This window comes from Arachis ipaensis, chromosome B08 (genome assembly GCF_000816755.2).
Source record: "Arachis ipaensis cultivar K30076 chromosome B08, Araip1.1, whole genome shotgun sequence".
Lineage (NCBI taxonomy): Eukaryota > Viridiplantae > Streptophyta > Magnoliopsida > Fabales > Fabaceae > Arachis > Arachis ipaensis.
The window spans coordinates 22,531,991-22,553,274 of NC_029792.2; the positions used below are offsets into that span (position 1 = coordinate 22,531,991).

At 34.1% G+C, this 21,284-nt stretch overlaps 2 protein-coding genes and 1 pseudogene across 8 annotated transcripts; 1 reads left to right on the forward strand and 2 right to left on the reverse strand.

Annotated features, from left to right (window-relative positions):
* Nucleotides 442-3,099, reverse strand: LOC107613137. 2 transcript variants are annotated; one of them, XM_021109126.1, is made up of 3 exons: nucleotides 2,961-3,099; nucleotides 2,575-2,881; nucleotides 442-499 (listed from the first exon to the last, which is right to left on the reverse strand). In XM_021109126.1, exons 1-3 carry the CDS (start codon nucleotides 3,013-3,015, stop codon nucleotides 487-489), a joined length of 375 nt encoding a protein of 124 aa, XP_020964785.1. In that variant the 5' UTR covers nucleotides 3,016-3,099; the 3' UTR covers nucleotides 442-486. The 2 variants fall into 2 exon arrangements, with proteins under 2 accessions (XP_020964785.1, XP_016170481.1); XM_016314995.2 differs by lacking the exon at nucleotides 442-499 and having other exon boundaries at nucleotides 2,490-2,881; nucleotides 2,961-3,097.
* LOC107613136 (3-deoxy-manno-octulosonate cytidylyltransferase, mitochondrial) lies at nucleotides 690-11,224 on the forward strand. Of its 6 annotated transcripts, none has more exons than XM_021109125.1 (10): nucleotides 690-1,254; nucleotides 5,132-5,434; nucleotides 6,443-6,488; nucleotides 7,655-7,741; nucleotides 7,872-7,996; nucleotides 8,439-8,578; nucleotides 8,695-8,746; nucleotides 8,861-8,971; nucleotides 9,694-9,760; nucleotides 10,849-11,224. In XM_021109125.1, exons 1-9 carry the CDS (start codon nucleotides 1,228-1,230, stop codon nucleotides 9,709-9,711), a joined length of 909 nt encoding a protein of 302 aa, XP_020964784.1. In that variant the 5' UTR covers nucleotides 690-1,227; the 3' UTR covers nucleotides 9,712-9,760; nucleotides 10,849-11,224. The 6 variants fall into 6 exon arrangements, with proteins under 6 accessions (XP_020964784.1, XP_020964783.1, XP_016170476.1 ...); XM_016314990.2 differs by lacking the exons at nucleotides 690-1,254; nucleotides 9,694-9,760 and adding exons at nucleotides 3,080-3,217; nucleotides 4,325-4,399; XM_016314993.2 differs by lacking the exons at nucleotides 690-1,254; nucleotides 9,694-9,760 and adding exons at nucleotides 3,772-3,901; nucleotides 4,325-4,399.
* The window catches only part of LOC107612033, an 8,231-nt pseudogene continuing 3,258 nt past the window's right edge, over nucleotides 16,312-21,284 (reverse strand).

The following is a 21,284-nucleotide window of genomic DNA, read 5'->3' on the forward strand; positions in this document are numbered from 1 at the left end:
TAATTGTCAAACTCTAATTTCTTACCATTATTATAATGAATTGTAAATGACCTAAGAAACTCATTTCTTCATTCATTCAATCCCCTTGACCAATGTTTTATTCATCTCTATCATTATAATCATAGAGCTCAAATTCCTTACCGAGAGTTGACGGATTTCTTTTTGACTAATCATTAATTCTACAAGTATTTAAATTATACCCAATATCCATTCAACTAGCACCCTAGGGTATTAGGTGTCCGGAATCAAAGTATAATAAATACATTGTTAATTACTATGACAGTCGCAGGTCAAAGGAAACTCTATTACTATGTTCATCTTGAGAATATCCTATTGACTTTTAAAAAAAATCCAAACCAAATTACATTAATTTTATAGTTTGGTTTTTTAATCCAAACCATTTAAGCAATTTAAATTCGGATTCGGATCCGGAACCAAATTCGAATTAGGATCCAAAATTGGAAAACCCTAACTCAGTGAACCAGTTCACAGTTTCACACTACACCATGGTTCTGAAAAATCGGACCGGACCGACCGATCGAACTGATCCAACCGGGAATTGAAGGGTTTATGGTTTGGTCTATATAAAAAATCCGTCATTTTAAAAACCGTTTGGAAATTACTGAATCGTCCGGAAATCGGCCGGTTGGACCGAACTGGGACCTGGTCGGTTTTCACAAAAAGGGCCAGATGCCCAGATTTTTTCTCCCCAGCCCGATTCTCCCTTTCTTTGATTGATTCGGAAACACATTGCAAGCAGTTGCAAATCGCCAAAATAAACCCTAGCCATCACCACCGCCGCAAGCAGTTGCAAATCGCCGCCGTCCGTCCGTCCATCTATCTTCCCTCATGCTCCAAGTCTCCAACCCTCATTCGCTTTCACCGATAGCAGCTTCTTCCTCGAGGTCAGCTCGGCGTCCGTCGTCTTCGTAGAGCAGATTCCGCCGCCCAAGCCATTGAATCCCTTTTTCTTCCGGATTGAAGTCCTTCCCCCTTGCTTCTCGTTCGATCGGGCAGAAGGCTCACTTTCCACCCCCAATCGGTTCTGCTAACCGCCTCACAGAGCACTAATTGAGGAACTCTGCCGTCGCTGCGGCGAGGAGGACGACCTTAAACTTCCGCCGTCTTGTCGCCGTCCGTCAACCAGTTCAACCAGAATATCTCAGTTTTCGAAACCTTCTGATCTTGGTGGTTCAAATACGATTCCCCATAGTTCTCGATATCTGAATGATTTTGAGGAGCTACGGCCTCTTGGTAAAGGAGTTTCATGAGTTTCTTTTTGCTTTTTATATTTATATATATGATATATGATTCTGTAATTCTATTATGTCTTTCTTTAAGGTGTATACCATGACGATATTGAAGTACTATAATTTCATTTTTAGTTGATGATTTTGATTTCTTCTCCTTTGTGTTATTGATATTTTGGCATTTGGAAAATATTGGAAGCATTCCTAATTTTATCTTTTTTGCTATATAGAATTTGTATTGGATGTGATCTTTCCACTCTGTTACATTTTGATGCCATCAATTTTTTTTAACAGAATAGGTATTAGGCAGGTCGTTTTTGTCACTAATTCTCATGTGTTGTTTGTTTGCTAATCATTCATCCCTTGTTGAGCTAAATTCTCATAGAAAACCCATGGAATTGGATCTCAACGTGAACTTCCATTTAGCTAGTGATATAGAAGAGAAACCTCAGGTCACTATTTGCTCTGCCTATTGATAACCCACCTCTGGATGTTTACTAGTAATATGGATTTGTGCTCCTTTATGTACGGAATGGCAAACACCTGTTTATTTCGTTTGTTTTAGAAATTATGCTTTCAAATATGTTAGATGGAACCTTCATCCAACTTTGCGTGACCTTCTTGCTCTGAAGACACTAGGAAATTGTTGAAGGCCAGATTCATTACCTGTTGAATTCCTGTTTGCTGTTCTTTCCTTTTCTTTGGGTGATTTGAAATTTGGGTTGCAACTTTCTTAGTAATGTGTAAGTAGCACTTTTTCTTTTCTTAGTAATGATTTGAAAATGCATAGAAAAACTAATTGAAGCTGGTGTAGTGATTAAATTGAATGAGTTCTAATTGTTGTTTCATTTGGATGTTATAGCTATTGTCTTAGGTATTTTTTTTTACTATTTAACTTTTGAGTTTGTATTTTGATAAGATCATATGACTTTGGTTGATGACATTTTATATAGTATTTTAAAGAAGAATGCTAGGGGGCCAGCAACTTTTATGATTTGTAACCATCAAATAGCCATCAATGATGGTTTTAATGGTGTGAGATTGGTGTGAGATTTCATCCAATGGCTCACTTTTCTTTGCTAGTTACATGCTGGCCAGAATTTAACAAAGTTGCTGGACCCCTAGACTTTTCCTGTTTTAAATTTAGAAGATATTTTAAGATTTATATTAGACTATAATTATATTTTAGGATGTTTATTTATAATTTATTTATTATTTTATTTTAAAACGGTTTTTCCGGTTGAACCACGGTTAGACCGGTTGGACCAGTAAACCAATGAACCAGTAACTAGAGCGGTTTGATGACCGGTCTGGTTCTCAGAACCTTGCACCACACACGCGCAAATCCAGTTGTCTTCTCCTTCGGCTCTTCTCCTTCAATCGTGTAGTCTCTGCCGCAGCCGGCACCGGAGCAGGCAACTGGCACCGGCACGGCGGCACCGTGTGGTCTCCTTCAACCGGCTTCACCTCTGTTTCAGCGTTTCTCTTCTTCTGCCTTTGGTCTTCTCCTTCTCGTTCGCCGTCGTCATCCTTTGATTTCACCGTCGCCGACTCGCCGTCATAGGTGTGGGCTTCCGGTTCTTTTGCTTTCCATTCGCCTCTGTTCGTGCTTCTTGCCTCTGGGTCACAAGGTTAGTACCATTTGCCTCTGCTCGTGCTTCTTCTAGAGGAATTTCGGGTTGTCGTGCTTCTGATTTGATTGCATTGCATATTTTGTTTTTCCACCCAGGAGCACAACAAAGTTCGTGAAACTGGAAGTAACCATGAATTTTCACTGAACCAGAACAAGCAGAACAAGCAGTTCCAGCACAAGCAGAACAAGCAGTAGCCCTTGTTTCTCTTCTTTCCACAGAGTTCTGACGCAGTTCCAGCATGCCGGCGTCGCCTATAGCAGCGTCCTCCATCCACCGCCGCTGCAACATCCCTGTCCCCTTTCTTCTTGCCCTGTTCTAGTTCTCTGCTTCCAGGTTTTTGTCCATTTTCCTTTTTATTTTTATTAAGTTTGATTAATTTTGGTTAATTAGCTTAGTTAGATTAGTTGCTGTTAGTTGATTATAGGTGGTTAGGTTGGGATGATTTTCTTTAGAGTGTTAGGTTTTGATTGTTGCTGAAAGTGTTTCGAGCTAATTTGCTGTTTGTGATGGAATTGTTGTTTTGATGAGAAACTGGGCTGAGATGGTCTGAAGTCTGAACATTGTTTGCTTGTGTGGAAATTTACTACTTTATTGCAAAATTGCTGAAATTGTTGCTGAAACTATTGAGATTGTTTAATCCTATTAATCCACTATGTCGTATCTGATTTTGCTGCCATATGCTTACCGAATCAATTGGATTGTGTGTAAGAGTTGCTGTTTTGCATTATTTTCATCATGCTATCATGCTATTCTTGAGTTTGAATTGCAATTTGTTTGGATTGCTGAGATATTGTTGAGATATTGCTGCTGGGATTCTTGAGTTTGAATTGCATTTTGATTAATTGAACTCCTCCACTTTGTTGTTGTTGTTGTTGCTGCCAAGTTCTCCTCCATCTAAGAATCTCACCAATAATTGAACTTCCACTCATCACCACACTAAACCCAGCAAATGTTGCAAGAATTATTGACAGAATTGCTCTCTTGGTAACCTGAAATTGACCATTCTAATCCACTCAAGTCAGTTTTCTACTACTACAAACTCAGACTTTTTTCATCTGGTTTTTTCATCTGATTTTTTATCAGATTCTATTCCCATTCTCTTTTATATCTTTTATACCTTATAAAAAATGGGAAGCATTAAGGGGTGTTTCAATTTCTAATTTTCTAAGTAACCTTTATCATGTTCTCTTAGCATATTGAATGGGTTTTAGCTGAGTTTCAATCCATTTTAGTTTCTGGGTACTTAACATGCTATTGTAAAGATTGTAGTATGTTTCTCTGGCTGTTGTTAAGCGGGTGCAAGTGGCTGCTTGTTCAGCTTTTGCAACACTTGAAGAGGTTCTGACTACAATATTTGTTTGTTTTCGCTTAATGAATCATATTCAGTTATCCAATTTACTTAATTTTATGTATGGCCCACATTTGGTTTCCTTCAAACAGGAGGCTGCAGAAGAGTTGGCACCACGATTAGAAATTATATTGAAGCACCTGATGCTAGCGTTTGAAAAATATTAGGTTGTGGTTGTTTGATGTATTTGCAGATATATTTTGTTATTTGTAGATATATTTTCCTCAAAAGTTGTGGTTGTTTGATGACTTTATTGGCATCTTTTGATATTTTGTGGTTGTTGTTTTAGGGAGAATTTTTAGTGGTATCATTTTGATGTTTTGAGAATGATTAAATGTTATTTAGATTAGCTATTGTCATTAGATTTATAAAGAACCAAATCCTAGTTGTATTGAACCTATATAGTTTAAAAAGGCATTAGTATTAATTTTACTTTTAAAAAAATTATGGTTTGAAAATTGGATTTTCTAAAAACTGGTTTTAAAACTGGATTTTTAGTTAAAAAATTTGGTTTGGAAATGGATTTCTAAAAACTGGTTTTAAAACTGGATTTTTGGTTAAAAAATCTGGTTTTAAAATTGGATTAAAAAAAAAAACTGGATTTTAAATTTGGATATTAAAAAACCAGATTTAAAACCGGATTTTAAATTTGGATATTAAAAAACTGGATTTAAAACCGGTTTATATATAAAACCGGATTTAAATATTAAAATCGGTTTGAAACCGGTTTTTATTTTTTCAAACCGGTTTAGAATTGGTTTCTCTTTTTAATTCGGTTTCAGTTTGGTTTCATGAACCATAAAACTGGTTCTAAAGTGGTTGCAGTTTGGATTTTTGAAAATCCAAACCATGCCCACCCCTAACTAGGTACCCACTGACGATAGAACCTTCTAACGCAGATCGATCTCCTCCTCCTCCTTCACTTTGCCATGGCCTTTTGCCCATCACCTTCGTCTTCTTCTTCCTCTAATTCTTCATCGTCGTCTTCCTCGCCGTTTGAGTCTTCCAACAGCGCAAAGTTCTGGATCCTCCATGGCATTATGGCCGGAGTTGCAGTTGCTACTGCGGTCGGTGCTCGCGCCTACTGGACTCGGGTCAAGAAATTCCGGAACCGGGTCGTCGGCATCATACCCGCCCGATTTGCTTCTACCCGGTTTCAGGGAAAGCCTCTCGTTGAGATTCTTGGTAAACCTATGATCCAGGTCTAATCCTCTTCTTTCAATTTTTTTTTTCCATTTAAACTATAGATGATTACTTCTTCTTTTTTATGTTAATGCCGATTTGATTTTTTGTTGACATTGTGTGCATTTCGTGGAATAGTTTTTGCTCAGGGTTCATATCCAATGTTGGGAAATGAATGAACATGGTATAGAAATAAAATTGTGAGAATTTTTGGACACTATTTTCAGATAATAATCTTCAAAGAGCATGACAGTTTTTCCAACTTGAAATAAAATTGTGACTCTAGCTTTTGTTTTTCACGTTAATAAAACTGAACAACTTGAAGTAATTGAATAAAGAGAGAGGAAATTGTGCATCCTAGTACACTATGGTCTAGATTCATTTACAGTTAAAAGTTAAACTGGAGGGATGCTTTTAAGTTTCAACAGTATTTATATAAACTTCATCACATAGTTCCTTCCTTTAAACCATGAATTCTATGGCAACTGGAAATACTAAAGAATTTCAAATGATAATTTTCTTTATAATTTGTGTACAGTAAGGAAGGATGCTGGTCAATCATTATTGCTACATTGTTATTCTGAACTAACTTAACAAATTAGTGTAACAATAAGAAAACAACAGAAGTGTTGCTTGTTACAATGTACCAAACATGACATGAGAAAATAGAGCATAGTATGCTTGTTTGAAGTTGGATTTTCGGAAGTTAAATAAGTGTAGGAGAAATGGGTACATGTGTAGGCAGTGCAAAATTGTACAAGCTGCACTAACTTGCGGGGAAACTCCACTCAACGGCATTTTGGGTGTTCTTCAGGTTGTGTTATATGCTTAACTATTTGTTTATTTATTTATTGTTATCTCTCTCAATTTTTGCAGTTATTACTTCTATTTTTTTTTTTTTATTGTCAACTAGAAACTTCAGTACCTTTGATTTCTTTTACTATTTTTCCAGCAATTTTTTCTGAGTTTATTGTTTCTAATGTTCCAATTTTGATATATACTGTTTATGTATGGCCGGTTTTTTACAGAGGACATGGGAAAGGGCAAAGCTGGCAGCCACGTTGGATCAAGTTGGTATGTCTATGTACATGATCTTCATTTAATCTAGGCTTGAATGTAACTATATTATATAACTACCTATTATAAATTGTTGGAAATTGTGTTATAAAATAAAGGCCTTTAAGTATATATTATTTGTTTCACCTTAGCTGTAGTCTATATTCTATTCTCGTATGCAAGCAAGTCTTGTTTGATAAAATTAGATTAGGTATTTTACTTCGATTTGGTGCCTTAAAGGAATTTACCTTTTAATATTATCGTAATCGATTTTTCTTAAAAGCTAGTGTTATCTTCTACTTCCTATCCTTTGTGTCAACAATTAATCGGCAATGGTTTCCCGGAAAATGATGTTACAATCTTTTTTGGTTTTGATACATGAATGATGTGGTGAATACTAGTATAGTCAGGGAGCTTCCAGCCTTCAACATGTTGTTGACCATTCTGATCTTATTCTCCTTCCATCTGTGTAATTCTATCTCATATTTTATGGGTGCTCATCATCCACAGCTCCTACATTGGAGTTTGATATCTAAACACCAAAAGCATAAGCAAGTTTTAAGAATAGTTGCTTCAAATGACCTTCTCAGGCCTGTAAGTGACGGGCATGCAAGGTCTTCTGTCTAAATATGATGCCATAGATGTTGTTTGACCTAAGTTATTCCATCATTGTCTTTGCTAGCATTGTCAACGTCATCAACTTACAAAATCAAATATATGTTGCCTCGTAGAGTATGATGATAAAACACAGAATGATCAGCTTCACTTAGCATCATACCAAATTGTTGAACCACAATGGAGAATCTACCAATCTACCAAACTAATCTCTAGAAGACTACTCTAGGCCAGAATGAGACTTATTCTTAGCATGATCTTTGGCAATTGGGCGGCCCTTGACAATAGCACCCTTTGTACAAACCTTCAGATTATAAAATCATTAAACAAACAAACCATCAATCTTCCAAGAGGAAGAGAGACATTTTCCCTGTATCATTATTTTGGGCTTGGGGTTAACTTGCCATTAATATTTGGGCGATAATTATCAATGTAATGTTATACTGTTTAGTGTTTACATTTCTTCTCTATTGTGAAACCTCTTGGGCTTTTGATTCTAGAAATTGTCAGTGTTCCCTACATTTAATCTGGTTTACTTTTTTGATGTTTGATTGCTAATCTGATTATAGTTGTGGCAACTGATGATGAAAAGATTGCGGAGTGCTGTCGAAAGTTTGGAGCTGATGTTGTAATGACATCTGAGTCTTGTCGAAATGGTAACAAAAATTAGTTGGATATTGGAACTGTTAAGTTACAATTATTAATAAGATATTGTCTTTATTTGGTTGTTTCTTTCCTCTTCTTCTTGGTCTTACAATGATTCATAACTTTTTTTATGCTTGATAGGTACTGAGCGCTGCAGTGAAGCCCTAGAGAAGCTTGGTAAAAACTATGATATTGTTGTCAACATTCAGGGTGATGAACCTCTTATTGAACCTGAAATAATTGATGGCATTGTCAAAGCTTTACAGGTAAGAATTTACTTTTTGCTTTGGTTTATTGTAGCTAATACCATTAAAGATGGAGACATTTTTACGTGGCAACAATGAATGATTATTTTGCTTTAGGCTCTGGTTATATGCACAGTTTTCTTAGCAAAATTGGGAATCAATGATACTGAATGCATCCTTTAATATCAGTAGGTTACAAGATTCACACACATGACAATATATTAACCAACGAGTTATTAAGCTAGTTCTCAACTTTTTCTCTCAAGTGATGTTGTAAAGTGTGATCTCTCACGATACACTCTTTAAGTAGAACCAAGAAAAAATGAGAGAAGATGTTATATGGTAAAAGATCACATTTCACAACATCACTCGAGAGGAAAAATTGAGAGGATCTATTCCCCAATACTGGATCTATATTTTTTTCAATCATACGATGATCTGTCATGTTGTCTACACTCTACAGGCAACTCCAGATGCGGTGTTCAGTACTGCAGTCACATCTTTAAAGCCAGAAGATGCACTTGATCCGAATAGAGTGAAATGTGTCGTAGATAATTGTGGTTATGCTATCTATTTTTCACGAGGATTGATCCCATTCAACAAGTAAGTTAGGAACACTTAGAAGGTTGATTTTTCATCATCATCATCATCATCATCATCATCATATGTATATATATGAAGGCACTCTCTAAAACTTAATAAATTCATGCACGGTACAGGTCGGGAAAGGTCAATCAACAGTTTCCTTATTTGCTTCACCTGGGGATACAGGTACTGGTGTTCAATTCTTTGGACATGATAATAATAATTCCTCTTCATTCAGGGGTCTATTACCAGTATTTGCTTCACTGGGATGTAATGTTTGTGTTTCTACACATCTTGCAGAGCTATGATACAAAGTTTCTGAAGATTTATCCAGATCTTCAGCCTACTCCATTGCAACTCGAGGAAGATTTGGAACAGCTTAAAGTCCTCGAGAACGGCTATAAGATGAAGGTTCCTGAATGTTTTCATACAAGTCATTAATTTGTCAATGTCTTACTGGCTTGCATTTATTTAAATTTTATCTGGTTAGCATTGGCCTTAAATAGTCTTAGTGGTATTATGATGGAACTGGATCAGAAAAATTAGGGTATGGAAAAATATTGAGAACTGTTTAGTGAAAGAGAGTCTTGCTCAAAATGACTCGAAATCTACATGGGTTGGAGGATATGTTCAATAGCTCATCTCCTCGCCTACCTAAACTCCAGTCTCTTCTGACTCCTGTCTTTCCCTTATGCTTATCTACAATTGTTAAACTCTCAAGTAAACTCCTATGACTAAGGAGTCTAGTCTCTAGATACTTGCTTGAAAGTTTGGACCTAAATGAACATGAGAGAACTTGTACATACGTGGGATAAACTCGTAAATTTATTGTTTTTGTTAGAATTTGATCTCAAGCACTAGAACACTGCATTATACGTGAAGCACTTTAAGTTAGTGCTTCCAAAGTTGATGATCTTGATGTCCGGTACCTTTTTATGATTTCATTTGTGTTTACGTAGTATTTCGTTCATTATGATAAAACTAGAATCTTGTCGTTATACTTTTATTATGAATGTTTATTATAATTAGATATGTAATTAGTTTGTAATATTATTTTCAAAATAAGTAAATTCTTGCAAGTTTTATTGGTCGAATTTTGTGTTTGAGTTTACACATGCATCATGAGTGTGTAGGTAAATTCAAGAGTTTGACATCCAATCTGGGGCAAACTTCTTAGAAACTTTCTGATGGAGCCCACAGGTGTTTTCTTTTTCTTATTATTTTCTTTTTTTTTTCCTTGGTCTGAACTCTAACCTAGCATACAGCTGTAGCAAGCTATATTTGCAGTTAATTGGGCTGCTTATTATTGAGCCCAATTCTTCTGTTCTCTCCTCTTACATAAACCTGCTTAAGAAAATGTGTCTTAGTCAAATACTCATACAATATAGTCCAAGGTTCGGATCCCATTTACATACATTGAACAGTCCAAGCTTTTAAGATTGTTCCTGCTAAATTATTTGTTAAAATACCAATAAAATAATAGAGTAAATAGTAATGAGGAGATGAGAGAAAGTTATGTGATGTGTCTTACATGAGAGGAATACTAGCATCTATTTATAACAATAGTGAAATCCTAATAGTAATAAGGAAATAATGATAAATATCAATGGTAATTTTCTGCATAAGGTTGGTATGGTTGTTACTTTTCAACTTTAGATGTATTTTGCATTGGTGGGTGTATTAACATTTTAAGATATATAATCATTGATTGACCAATATCATATTTATTTAAGCTTTCGGGAGATGATTGATAAAATTGTATCTAGAAAAGCTGCATATATTCTGTAAATACCTTAGTTTTAGCAGCCAACGATAGCAAACATCGAACTGAATACCTGGTGAGTGCTCGTAGCATAAAATGGTTTGCTGTTATTTTCATGTAATAAATCTTTTAATTCTTCTCAATTTGAATAAAACTGATTGTGAATTAAAATTCAGTTCTGACATATTAGACTCAAATGTGATAGTTACAGATTCTCTTGAAGTTTGTAATAGGATTTTGCATTTAAAAAAAAAAAGAAAAAAAAAAGCAGGTGGGGGGGGATAAAATTATCCCAAAGTGTTAATCATCTCACTATTGCCTTTGAACAAGAAGAAGGTGCCTACAGTTTTAAGGACATTTCACGTTTTGAAATAGATGTAAAATGTCTCTAATGACTTCTTCGTTTATCAACTTTGTCATTGTGGATTGTTTTGATTTAAATCTTTTTTGAGTTAGTCATTCATAGCATTATTGTGCATGTTAGCTTGAAAAGATGAAAATTAACTTTTGCAATCTATTATTGTAGGTAATAAAAGTTAACCACGAGGCCCATGGTGTTGACATTCCAGAAGATGTTCAAAAGATAGAATCTCTAATGCGTGAGAGGAACTTGTCTTGAACTCTTGGTTATGATTATGAAAAACCTCCTTAAAATCATCAAGTTTGGAATTAAATTTTGTTCTTATTCGTTTTCCTAATAGTCATGCTTGTTTCTATCCACACAAACTGTGATTTATAATGTATGTTCACTTGCGAAGTTTGTTCTGTTTTAATCCAATGGTATTTATAACATGGAAAGTTGAGTTATACATATATTGTGGTGCACAGATACCACTTCAGGAAAAAAAGTTGTACGGGGATTACTTGGTTGGTGCATCAATTTTTGTCGTTGGTTTGATTCATTTTATTTCCCCAAAAATGTTGAACTAATTTTTATATAATATATAGAAACTGGTTGTCTGTGCATAGCTCTCCTGGTAAGGAGTATATTTACCTCGCGTTTCAAATTAGACTCAAATTTTAATTGACCTAATTAGGATCCCAAATTATGATTAGTGACTTGTGACTGTTCTTTATATTGATCTCCATTGATGGCGTGGTGATTTGATATGTTAAATTGACATATTCTGCCCAATGTAGCTTAACAATAGTCATATCAGAAGGGCAAATGGTGATGATCAACATTGTTTTTGGATTTGGATATCTCAACTATGTCTTGTTCTTCCTCACCACCTGTCCAAACAAAAGACTACACTATCTTCCTAATTTCTGTCACATCAAAAACAAAAATTAAAATTAAAATAATTACCAAATGAAGAAGAATCCTAACCCTCTTTCAGCTGTTATTGCTTATCTTTAACTTTTTCAGTGTACTCCTTTCTCTTTGCAGTTAAAGTCCACCAGAATTTTGCTGTTTGAATTGGCAAAAACCTTTTGGAAACATCACCAGATTTATTGCATAAGCTGGGATAGCTTGAATAAAAAATTTTATTAAAACTTCTTTTCCTATTGAGTTGAGAGCTTCAAAATATTTTCTCAATATTCACCCTGGTCTGGATCAAAACTTGGTTTTCAAATGTTATTCCTGATTGGGTTAAGTACTGTTTTCGTCTCTAAGGTCTAGGGCAAAAATCAAATTCGTCTCCGACCTTTTTTTGTTATTAAAATAATTCTAAACGTTGCAAAACGTTATAAAATTGTGTTTTACTACAATTTTATTATTTTGACAAAATTACCCTTTATAATTAATAAAAATAATATTTAAAAAAAAAACAAAACAAATTGTAGAGTGTTGGTGAAGCCTCGGAAGAGGTAATGCATGTTCTCCATTAGCAGAGAGAGCGTGGGTTGGGGACTGGCAGAACACGGCGCTCTTTTAGAGCGTTTGTTGGCTGTTTTCTACTTTACCGATTGTTCAAATGGTGGTGTTTGGCTGTTTTAGGGGGCTTTGGATTCATCTTCGTTCTTCCTTTTTTTCGTTCTTCCTTTTTTTTGAAGAACATAAACATTTTTTTTAATTCTTTTTAATTTCTGTGGTTGCTAATTTTGGATTTGAAGTGCAATTGATGATTGTTGAATTGTTGTCAAATTTAATTTTTTAGAGATTTATTTTATGGTTGTTGTTGCTGCTAAATTTGTTATTATTGAATTTGTTGGATTTGTTGTTGTTGCTGGTGAAGAAGAGAAGAAGAATTGTTGTTGCTAGATTTAGTTATTGCTGTTGCTAAAGGAGAGAAGAAGAATTGGAATTTTTTGGGTGGGGAGGGGGAGGAAGGAGGAGTTCGAAAAGAGCATAAGGAAGCTGAATTTGTTATTGTGAATTTGATGGATTTGTTGTTGCTGGTGAAGAAGAGAAGAAGAATTGTTGTTGTTAGATTTAGTTGTTGCTGTTGTTGAAGAAGAGAAGAAGAATTGGAGTTTAAACCCGTCCTAATACGGGGCGGGTAATTACCCGTCCTAAGCGGGTAGGAGCAGGATGGATACCCGCGAATTCGAATGGTATTGCCATCCCTAGATAACTTGAATTGAGAGGGCAATGTGTAACCCTGTTATCCTTTCCTCACTTAGCGCTTCCTTCACCGGAATAATTAGAACCTCCGACCCTACAATGAAACAATACAGTGATAAGGGATCTCCTTATCTCAACTTCTTTGCAAAATGATAATCTTGTTGGATTTGTCTACCTCTTACAAAGGCACTTTGAATAAGAGATATGATTTTATCTTGAATACCTTTTAGCCAATTCACTAAAATCTTTGATAACCTTGGCTCTTTGTCCACACAATTTTTCTTCTCTTTTAAATTGTTGCGCAATTTCTCTTTTTAGCTCTTGTATTCTCCTTTGCCACAGTGCTACTCCTCTATGAAGTCCTAGCTTTGTAGCTTATTTAGCTCCTCCTTAAGCCTTACATTTCCTTGTCTGTATATGGAAAGGTACTTTTTAATTTATTATAGAAATCATCATTTTTACCAAATTATCGAAATTTAATATGTCCAGATACATTGATCCCATACATTGATAGCTCATGTATGCTTAATTAGTTACCAATTTTTTTCGTATCAATTAGTTTGTCATATCTGCGTTTATTTCACGTATTAAGAACTAATTAATCTCTAACAATTAAATTAAAAGAGTTTTGATAATTGAATATAGTGCAATAGTAAAAGTGTAAAACACGAATTAATAATCTATTGGCTCTATTCGTAACCAATTATGTTACGTGAATAAAAGAATCAGTTACTAATAAGCTATTATATACATAAATACGTATTTGACATCTTATAAAAAATTATTATACCATTATAAATAAATTAAATTATTTTATTATGATAAATTTAATATTGATGTGATGATTAATTTTTTACGTATTTGAAACACTTTTTATCTGTAATATATTGGAGTTGCAAAATTTAACCAATAATTTGTAAGAGGGTAAAAGGAAAAAGAAAGAATAGATAAATATACATATAAAAAATTACACAAAAAATATAATTATTACGTACGAATTATTTAATGAGTCAAATAATAACATAAAATCTAAGCTTCGTTAGTCACATCTTATTCCATCAGTGAACCTCTATTAATAAAAGTCCTCAAATAATAACATTGGTTTGACAAAAATTACTAAATATAAACATATGCTCTTAGAAGAACTTCAGAAATTGAGTTTCTCTGACATAATTTCTTATAAATTTATTTTAAAAAATAAGATTTTTTTTTATCTTTAAATTTGATATTTTACGCTGAGTAGATTTGGTCTCTTTTATATACTTTTATTTCTACTGTTTGAATGATTGAAACTAAAAACAAAAGTTTAAATATCAAATTTTGCACTAATTCTCTATATGCCACTTTTAAATAATTCTTTAAATATTTAAAAATTAGAATAAATACTTAAGTCATTTTGCTACTTGTGAAAAAAATAATACTATCTTTTAAAAAACAAAATTATTATTTTCATATTTTTAAAATAATTTGTCATTTTAATTTTTCTGGTCAGTTTTTATTAGTGTATTACTCTTAAATTTTTTTTTGTTGTCCACGGTATTTTTCAATCCGACAGGTCAAGAACTAATTTGTCGCGAATTTGAGCTCTATTTGCAGTCATATAAGTAACGATCACTATGTGATTTGGGATTTTTAAAGAAAGGAGGTGAAAGAAATGGTTGGAGGAGAATTTCGTTCGTACTCATCAAATCTAACTTACAAACACAGGCTAATGACAACTGTTTAAAAAATATTGCTTTGATTTTGATTTTTTTTTTGTTTGCAATTAGTTTTAGTTTTTGTGCTTTTATGAGCTGTATTTTTCTCCACCGAAAAAAGGTTCTTTTTCTTTTAGGTTCTATTCAACTCTCAAGTATTTTACATCAAATGGTTGTATGCCAAGAAAGAAAGATGACACCAACACAAGTTTGGGGACAGCAATCTATCATTTTAACTAATGTAATGGTATTTTATGGACAAGGAGGGATGCAAGAATTTTAATAGGGAGGAATTGAATTTTAGATAAATTTTTTAATTATTTTATTATTATATTTTTTTATTTCTAAAAGTAATTTAGACATAATTTATAGTTATTGAGTTAAATTTTTAAAATTACACAATATTTTTTATTTCTTTAAACACATATTTTATATATAAGTATAATCCTTTAAAGTTTTAGAGAGCAAGGTTACTACTTACCCCTCTAGGTCAGTCACTGTCTATGAAATTTTTTATTTTTGGAATAGAATTATGACTATTTGGACCAAATTTCATGAAAATGGTAGTTTTTCAAAGTTTTATTTTTTTATTTCAAGACTCATATCTAAGATCTCTAGTGTATTATATTGACAAATTCAACTTTTTTATCATGATGAAACTATTGAATATCTAATTACCCCTATCTAAGACGAAGATCTAAGAAGGATTTAAGAATCTCGCGATCAAAATCTTTTTTCATTTGTTATTTTCTAATAACCAACTTGCTTGGTTAAGTGTGAATTTATTTGTCTACTTAAATAAGTATTGAGTGTTGAAATTTTATAGTTTTAACCAACAATAAATTCTTAAACAATGTTTAAATTTATAATAAATTAGTTTTTGATTCGCTGAATTAAAAAATACAGTGTAACAAACCCAAAAAAAAAAAAAAAATCACGAGCACTAGTTAAGAGACCAAAATATCTACAATGTTCACCAATCTTGTTAACAGCATCTATTTTTGTTTTCATTAATTTTTCTTTTAGAATTTTGCATAAAAAAAACAGAAAACAAAATTTTATTGCTTTTATTTTTTCTATTTAGATGGCTCAAAATCAAAACATAGAGAATGTACCGAATAATAATAATAATATAAAAAAAAGAGACCACTTTGCTAAAATATTCATCTCACTTTAATAAAATCAAACAAGGTTCTTATTAATAAACTCCTTCATAAACAGTATGCAACTTCTATCAATAGTATCAATTCTACAAAAATGCAAAAAGCCAATACAATGGATCCTTCTTTTTCTTCTTTTCTTTTCTAATACACATATGGCAATATTCTCCAAGGAACAAGTTTTCGGTACTCAGTCCATATCTCTTTATACTTCTTCGCACAACGAGATTCATCCCTTCTCTCCCTCCATATCAATAGAATAAGAAGATATATTGGATAGAAGTATGGTACTGGTGAACTACAAAAATGAATAAAATATGCTACAAGGTTTGACATTATTTTCTTTGTAGAAAAATCAATATCTATAACTTTATATCGGCAAAATAATTAAAGAAAGGTGGATACTACTATGAAGATTTTATTATTGTCTTCATATGAAGATGCTTTTTTTTTACCATTAGATGATGAAATGTATGGTTTGATTTTGATGTGTTACAAAAGTGTTATTTTTTTTAAAGTGTGGCTAAACAAACAAAGTACACTTTTAACACAAGAATTTTCATAAAAAGATGTTTTTAGCATCTTCATTTGAGTAGTTGCCTTAAAGAAATGAGTTAATGAGATCATCTTATCCCACAAGGTAAGCTAAAGGAGAGAGCAAGAAACAAGTCACCTAGGTAATTACAATGTCTAGCAATACCTCTTCAACAACAATAACAACAACAACGACAATTTGTGTTAATAGCTTCCATGAGAAAGTGAATTGAGTGTATATACATTGTTCTGGATAGACAAACAATAACGACGGATTAAAACATGTTATTGTTTCCGTTCTTTTTTATCTGTCAAGTGTTACTTTTTGGTACACATTGATTTAAAGCATGTACCAAAAAGTGGACAAATGACCAAAGAAGTAATGTGTACTGTGTAATGCATAAGAAGTTAAGAACTAAATACATATAATCTCAGCATGACCTAAATTTACTGACTTTCTAAATAAAAATTCACGGGGATTAAACAATTTTATTGGTAATATATTATACTATTACTAATTACCAATCATTAATTGAGTAAATATCCATAGTCGTCCCTGAGATTCACGCAAATACCCATAATAATCCCTAAGATTCCGATTTTCCCATTATAGTCCTCCAGATAGAGCTCCGAGCACTCAAAGTAGTCCCTAGCCATATTTTAGGTGATGAGTCATCACCGGAGCGCTGACGTGGCCTCAGATTGCCACGCTGGAGGGTCCAATGGCTAGCTGAGCTGGCTAATTTCCAATTTGTACCCATGTTGGTCCTTCGTATTATATGTAACCCTAAATCCCCAAATTTTCATATAATTCATCTCCTCTTCGACTTCATCTCTTCTTCTTCTTTTTCATACCCTTGAACTACACGTTGTGATCTTCGGGAATGAAGCTTCACCACCTTCCCAGCCATCTGTAGCATCATCATAAACAGAACAATACCATAGTTAAAGGAGAACAATGCCATTCAGTTCCTAAAAGAAGCAGTCTAGGAATACTGAGGGTCAAGCATATCGAAAAATATCAAAACAGAAAGTAACAAACCATTCTCCAAACCAAGTCTTCAGGACCCAATGGTTGAGCTGGACAAGGATACAGGAAATGCATTGAGTATTGGAAAACAAAATAAAAGCAATTAATGCCAAATAGGAAAGCAAGACATTCAACTAAATATCAATTTTAGAAAAATAACAAATATGCAGGATGATTAGTGGTTATATTGCACGGGACATAAATTATGCTTAAACTTGCCATTGGCATTGGGAAATAGTAGAAAGTTTTTGCAAGGTTTCAGCAGCAAAAGACTGTACATAACCCAGAATACAAACCTTGGAAAGATTTTGTTGCATTTCTTTTATACGAGCAGCACTAATACCTTTCAAAAAATTTAGAAGCCAACCTAAAGGATTTGAGGTAAAAAATATATTTTTCCAATCCTGCATACAACTCCCTGTTTCATCCGTGTTTCATTCAGGTTAAATAGAGCAACCCTACAAACCCCAGCCAGCCTTCAAACCCTAGACACTACAATGAGACCAAAACTCTAGAACCTCAACTATACTAACAACTTGCATATCATGAACCAACACTGTATTGAAAAAAAAAAAAGAAGGTTACCTTGAGTCCGATCACAAAGTCAGAACCTCGTGCTTATGGTGGTGAAGGAGGGGAAGAACGATAACAACTTCTGATCGGATTACTTCTTCTCTCAAATTTTCCTAAACCCAGCGAATACAACCCTATGGCTACGCCATTGATGGGGAGATGAAGAAGAAGTCCGAAGGTGGAAGAAGAAGAGATAAGTGAAGTAAAGTATTTGTGTACGGCGTCGTTTTTGGCTTTTAAGGGTGTCAAACCCAAAACGACGACGTTTTGGACCCCTCCCACGTGGCAATCCAAGTCCACGTCAGCGCTCCGGTGATGACTCATCACCTGAAATATGGCTAGGGACCACTTTGAGTGCTCGGAGCTCTATCTGGAGGACTACAATGGGGAAATCGGGATCTTAGGGATTATTATGGGTATTTGCGTGAATCTCAGGGATGACTATGGGTATTTACTCTTAACTTTGATTATACAAATACTCAAACCAACCATAACTTTCGCTATTTGATAAAACGAATAACTTAGCCAATGGAGCCTTTTCTCATCCTATTTTTTATTCCGAAGCCTCCCAACATGTTTCAAGATAGTGATCGGTAATCACATATTATGTGTTAGATTAAAGGTGAAAGGAAAGCAGATGCATATCTACTCCAAGCAATCTTCATTTTTTTTTTCAGTTTTTTCCCCTTAAATCAAGAAAGAGGGAAAAGAAAAAGAGAAACAAAATACAGATATCAAATGAAAAGAAATCTTACCAATAACCAGAAGCAAGTAACTTTCCACCAATGACTTTTGGAGGCTTACCCCAAATAGGAGCCTTTGGATTCTTTTTGAATACATGTTTTTGCTTGTTTGCTCCTCGAAATACCATGTATCTGCAAGGTTTGATCCACAAATTTATGTTATGAACTAATGTAACTTCAAGAGTGTATGTGGTGTATTATAGAATTCACGGTTGGATATTATAGACACGTTACCCAATCAGGAAGACAAGGCAATTAGCTATAATGGTTGTCGTTGTTAACTCCACCTCGTTCGCCAAGAGCCACCAGCCCTGACAGCAATTATAGCATGTCAATACATGTTATGTGTTTAAACAAAAAAGTACTATACATAATGGCGCAAATAAATGGCAAGCTGGGAGCTAAGTTATAGCAATTACCTGTATGCTAAAAGTAAAAAGAATCCACACTAAATCTCCAAAAATCAACATGGAGCCCAACCTCTCTGCAATTATGTTCCAGCTAAAAACAAAAATTAAAAGATAAGATCATAAAAAACAATTATATCCAACATGAATGATAGTATAGATATCACAATCATGAGTTCATAACTTAGTGAAAATATTGCAAGGAAAACATGTTTTATTATTTTAGAGAGATTAGGATGAACAATTTTTCAAGTGGAGCAAACGCAATTCACTTACGTTGATGTCATGTACTGTTCATGCACAAAGTAGTCCAAGATGTATAACTGGCATAAATGTGAAGAAAATCACTCATCAAATACCCAAACTAGTGCTTATTAAAAGAAAAGAGAAAAAAAAAAGGAAATTCAAGAAACTAGAGTATGCAAGGTTTTGAAATTACTGCACAGAATATCTGGAAGAGAATCATTGATTTGCTCAAAGTACCATCTTGGATGCTCTCTGCAAGAACGGATAAATTGATAAGCAGCCACCCCATTATTCCAGCTCTAACAAACAAAAATCTACAATTTGACAATTTCATTATATGTGCAGGAATATTTATAGTATTTAGAATAATCATAAAAAAACCGCAATTTTGACAATTCCATTGGCAGGGTTGCAAGCTAAGAACGCTTTTTCTCCATCATAACTGCCAATTATATACACTTAAGCAATCATATAAAATTAGAAAAAGCAAGGAACCACATCAGGTGGATAACATACCATAAACTGAGGATTCAGTTGTATTCCAAACCACCTATTAAAGTAAAACAGAAAACGAAAAAAATAAAATCCAATTTCTCCAACGGTCAAGGAAATAAAATCAACCATGTTCACACTTCCCACTAGTTAAAAAGTCGGGGTTCATTGTACTAGACAGAAAAACACAACAGAGATGCAAACACAAACTTCAAACAGAAGCCATTACGATTAAAGTAATTTTAACATCTAGAACATAGCAATCATATATCAGGTTTCCAGTGGTATGAGGTTTTAGTGATGAACTTTTACTTTGTGACTTGCAACCCGCAAAATAAAGTGCCAGGGTCACCTGATATGAGATTAGTAAAAATGACAACAAAGAAGGTAATTATCAAGCAGTGCAGAATAACAATAAAAACAAATAAGGTATCAAGTTTGGCTTTTGATATATTTCAACAACTGTGCATTGGTACGTATAGCCAGTCTTATCTAATGATACGATAAGATTTGACTTCCATCATTGTTATTAAGTTCAATAATGTGTCATTTGTTCATATTTCAGTTCTATCATATTCATATGATGAAATTGAACACTACTCCATTAATACAAGTGTTAGTACCTAAATTCTTCAGTGTTGACTAGACGAGCTAGGCAACAACATTGGAGAATGTTAACTACTGAAGACCTTTATATAACAACACCAGAATCAGAGACAGTCAGACAGATATGACTATGAAAAGAACCATTGAATGTCATTACTTTGAAGTTCTAAATAAGATTCTATGCTTAGAATTATGGTGCACGAAATTGTGATGTCCAGGCTCGAACAATCCCTGGTAATGGCTCCAAAGCTTGGTGCTTTGATCTTAATTCATAATTGTCACAACTTCGATACAACTAACCAGCAAGTGCACTGGGTCGTCCAAGTAATACCTTACGTGAGTAAGGGTCGAATCCCACGGAGATTGTTGGTATGAAGCAAGCTATGGTCACCTTGCAAATCTCAGTTAGGCAGATATAAAGTAGCAATTGGAAGCGCGCCATTTCGAGTTCTGTAGCTCCAGAAAATCCACTTTGAGTGCAGAGAGGTCAGAATCCAACAGCATCAGCAGTCCTTCTTCAACTTCTGAATCTGATTTTTGCTCAAGTCCCTCAATTTCAGCCAGAAAATACCTGAAATCGCAGAAAAACACACAAACTCATAGTGAAGTCCAGAAATGTGAATTTAACATAAAAACTAATGAAAACATCTCTAAAAGTAACTAGATCCTACTAAAAACATACTACAAAGTTGACCCTTCTAGTGTAGGGGTGTGCATCTCCTTGCATCATGGGCAAGTTGAATGCCAACCTTACGTTTTCCGGACTAAAATTCAAGTATTTCCCCCGAACCATTGTAACATAGTTCTTTGGATCCGGGTTCTTACTTTGATCATGGTTCTTGGTGATCCATGCATTGGCATAGAACTCTTGAACCATTAGGATTCCGACTTGTTGGATGGGATTTGTTAGAACTTCCCAACCTCTTCTTTGAATTTCATGTCGGATCTCCGGATACTCATTTCTT

What these genes read in the sequence shown, in the direction of transcription:
- LOC107613136 (XM_021109124.1), top strand. Translation starts at nt 1,228, where the DNA reads ATGATTTTGAGGAGCTACGGCCTCTTG. An exon ending in AGCCACGTTGGATCAAGTTG is followed by an intron (nt 6,489 to 7,654) that starts GTATGTCTATGT and finishes ATCTGATTATAG; the next exon opens with TTGTGGCAACTGATGATGAA. An exon ending in AGAACGGCTATAAGATGAAG is followed by an intron (nt 8,972 to 10,848) that starts GTTCCTGAATGT and finishes CTATTATTGTAG; the next exon opens with GTAATAAAAGTTAACCACGA.
- LOC107613137 (XM_021109126.1), bottom strand. Translation starts at nt 3,015, where the DNA reads ATGGTTACTTCCAGTTTCACGAACTTTGTTGTGCTCCTGGGTGGAAAA. An exon ending in CCTGGGTGGAAAAACAAAAT is followed by an intron (nt 2,882 to 2,960) that starts ATGCAATGCAAT and finishes AATGGTACTAAC; the next exon opens with CTTGTGACCCAGAGGCAAGA.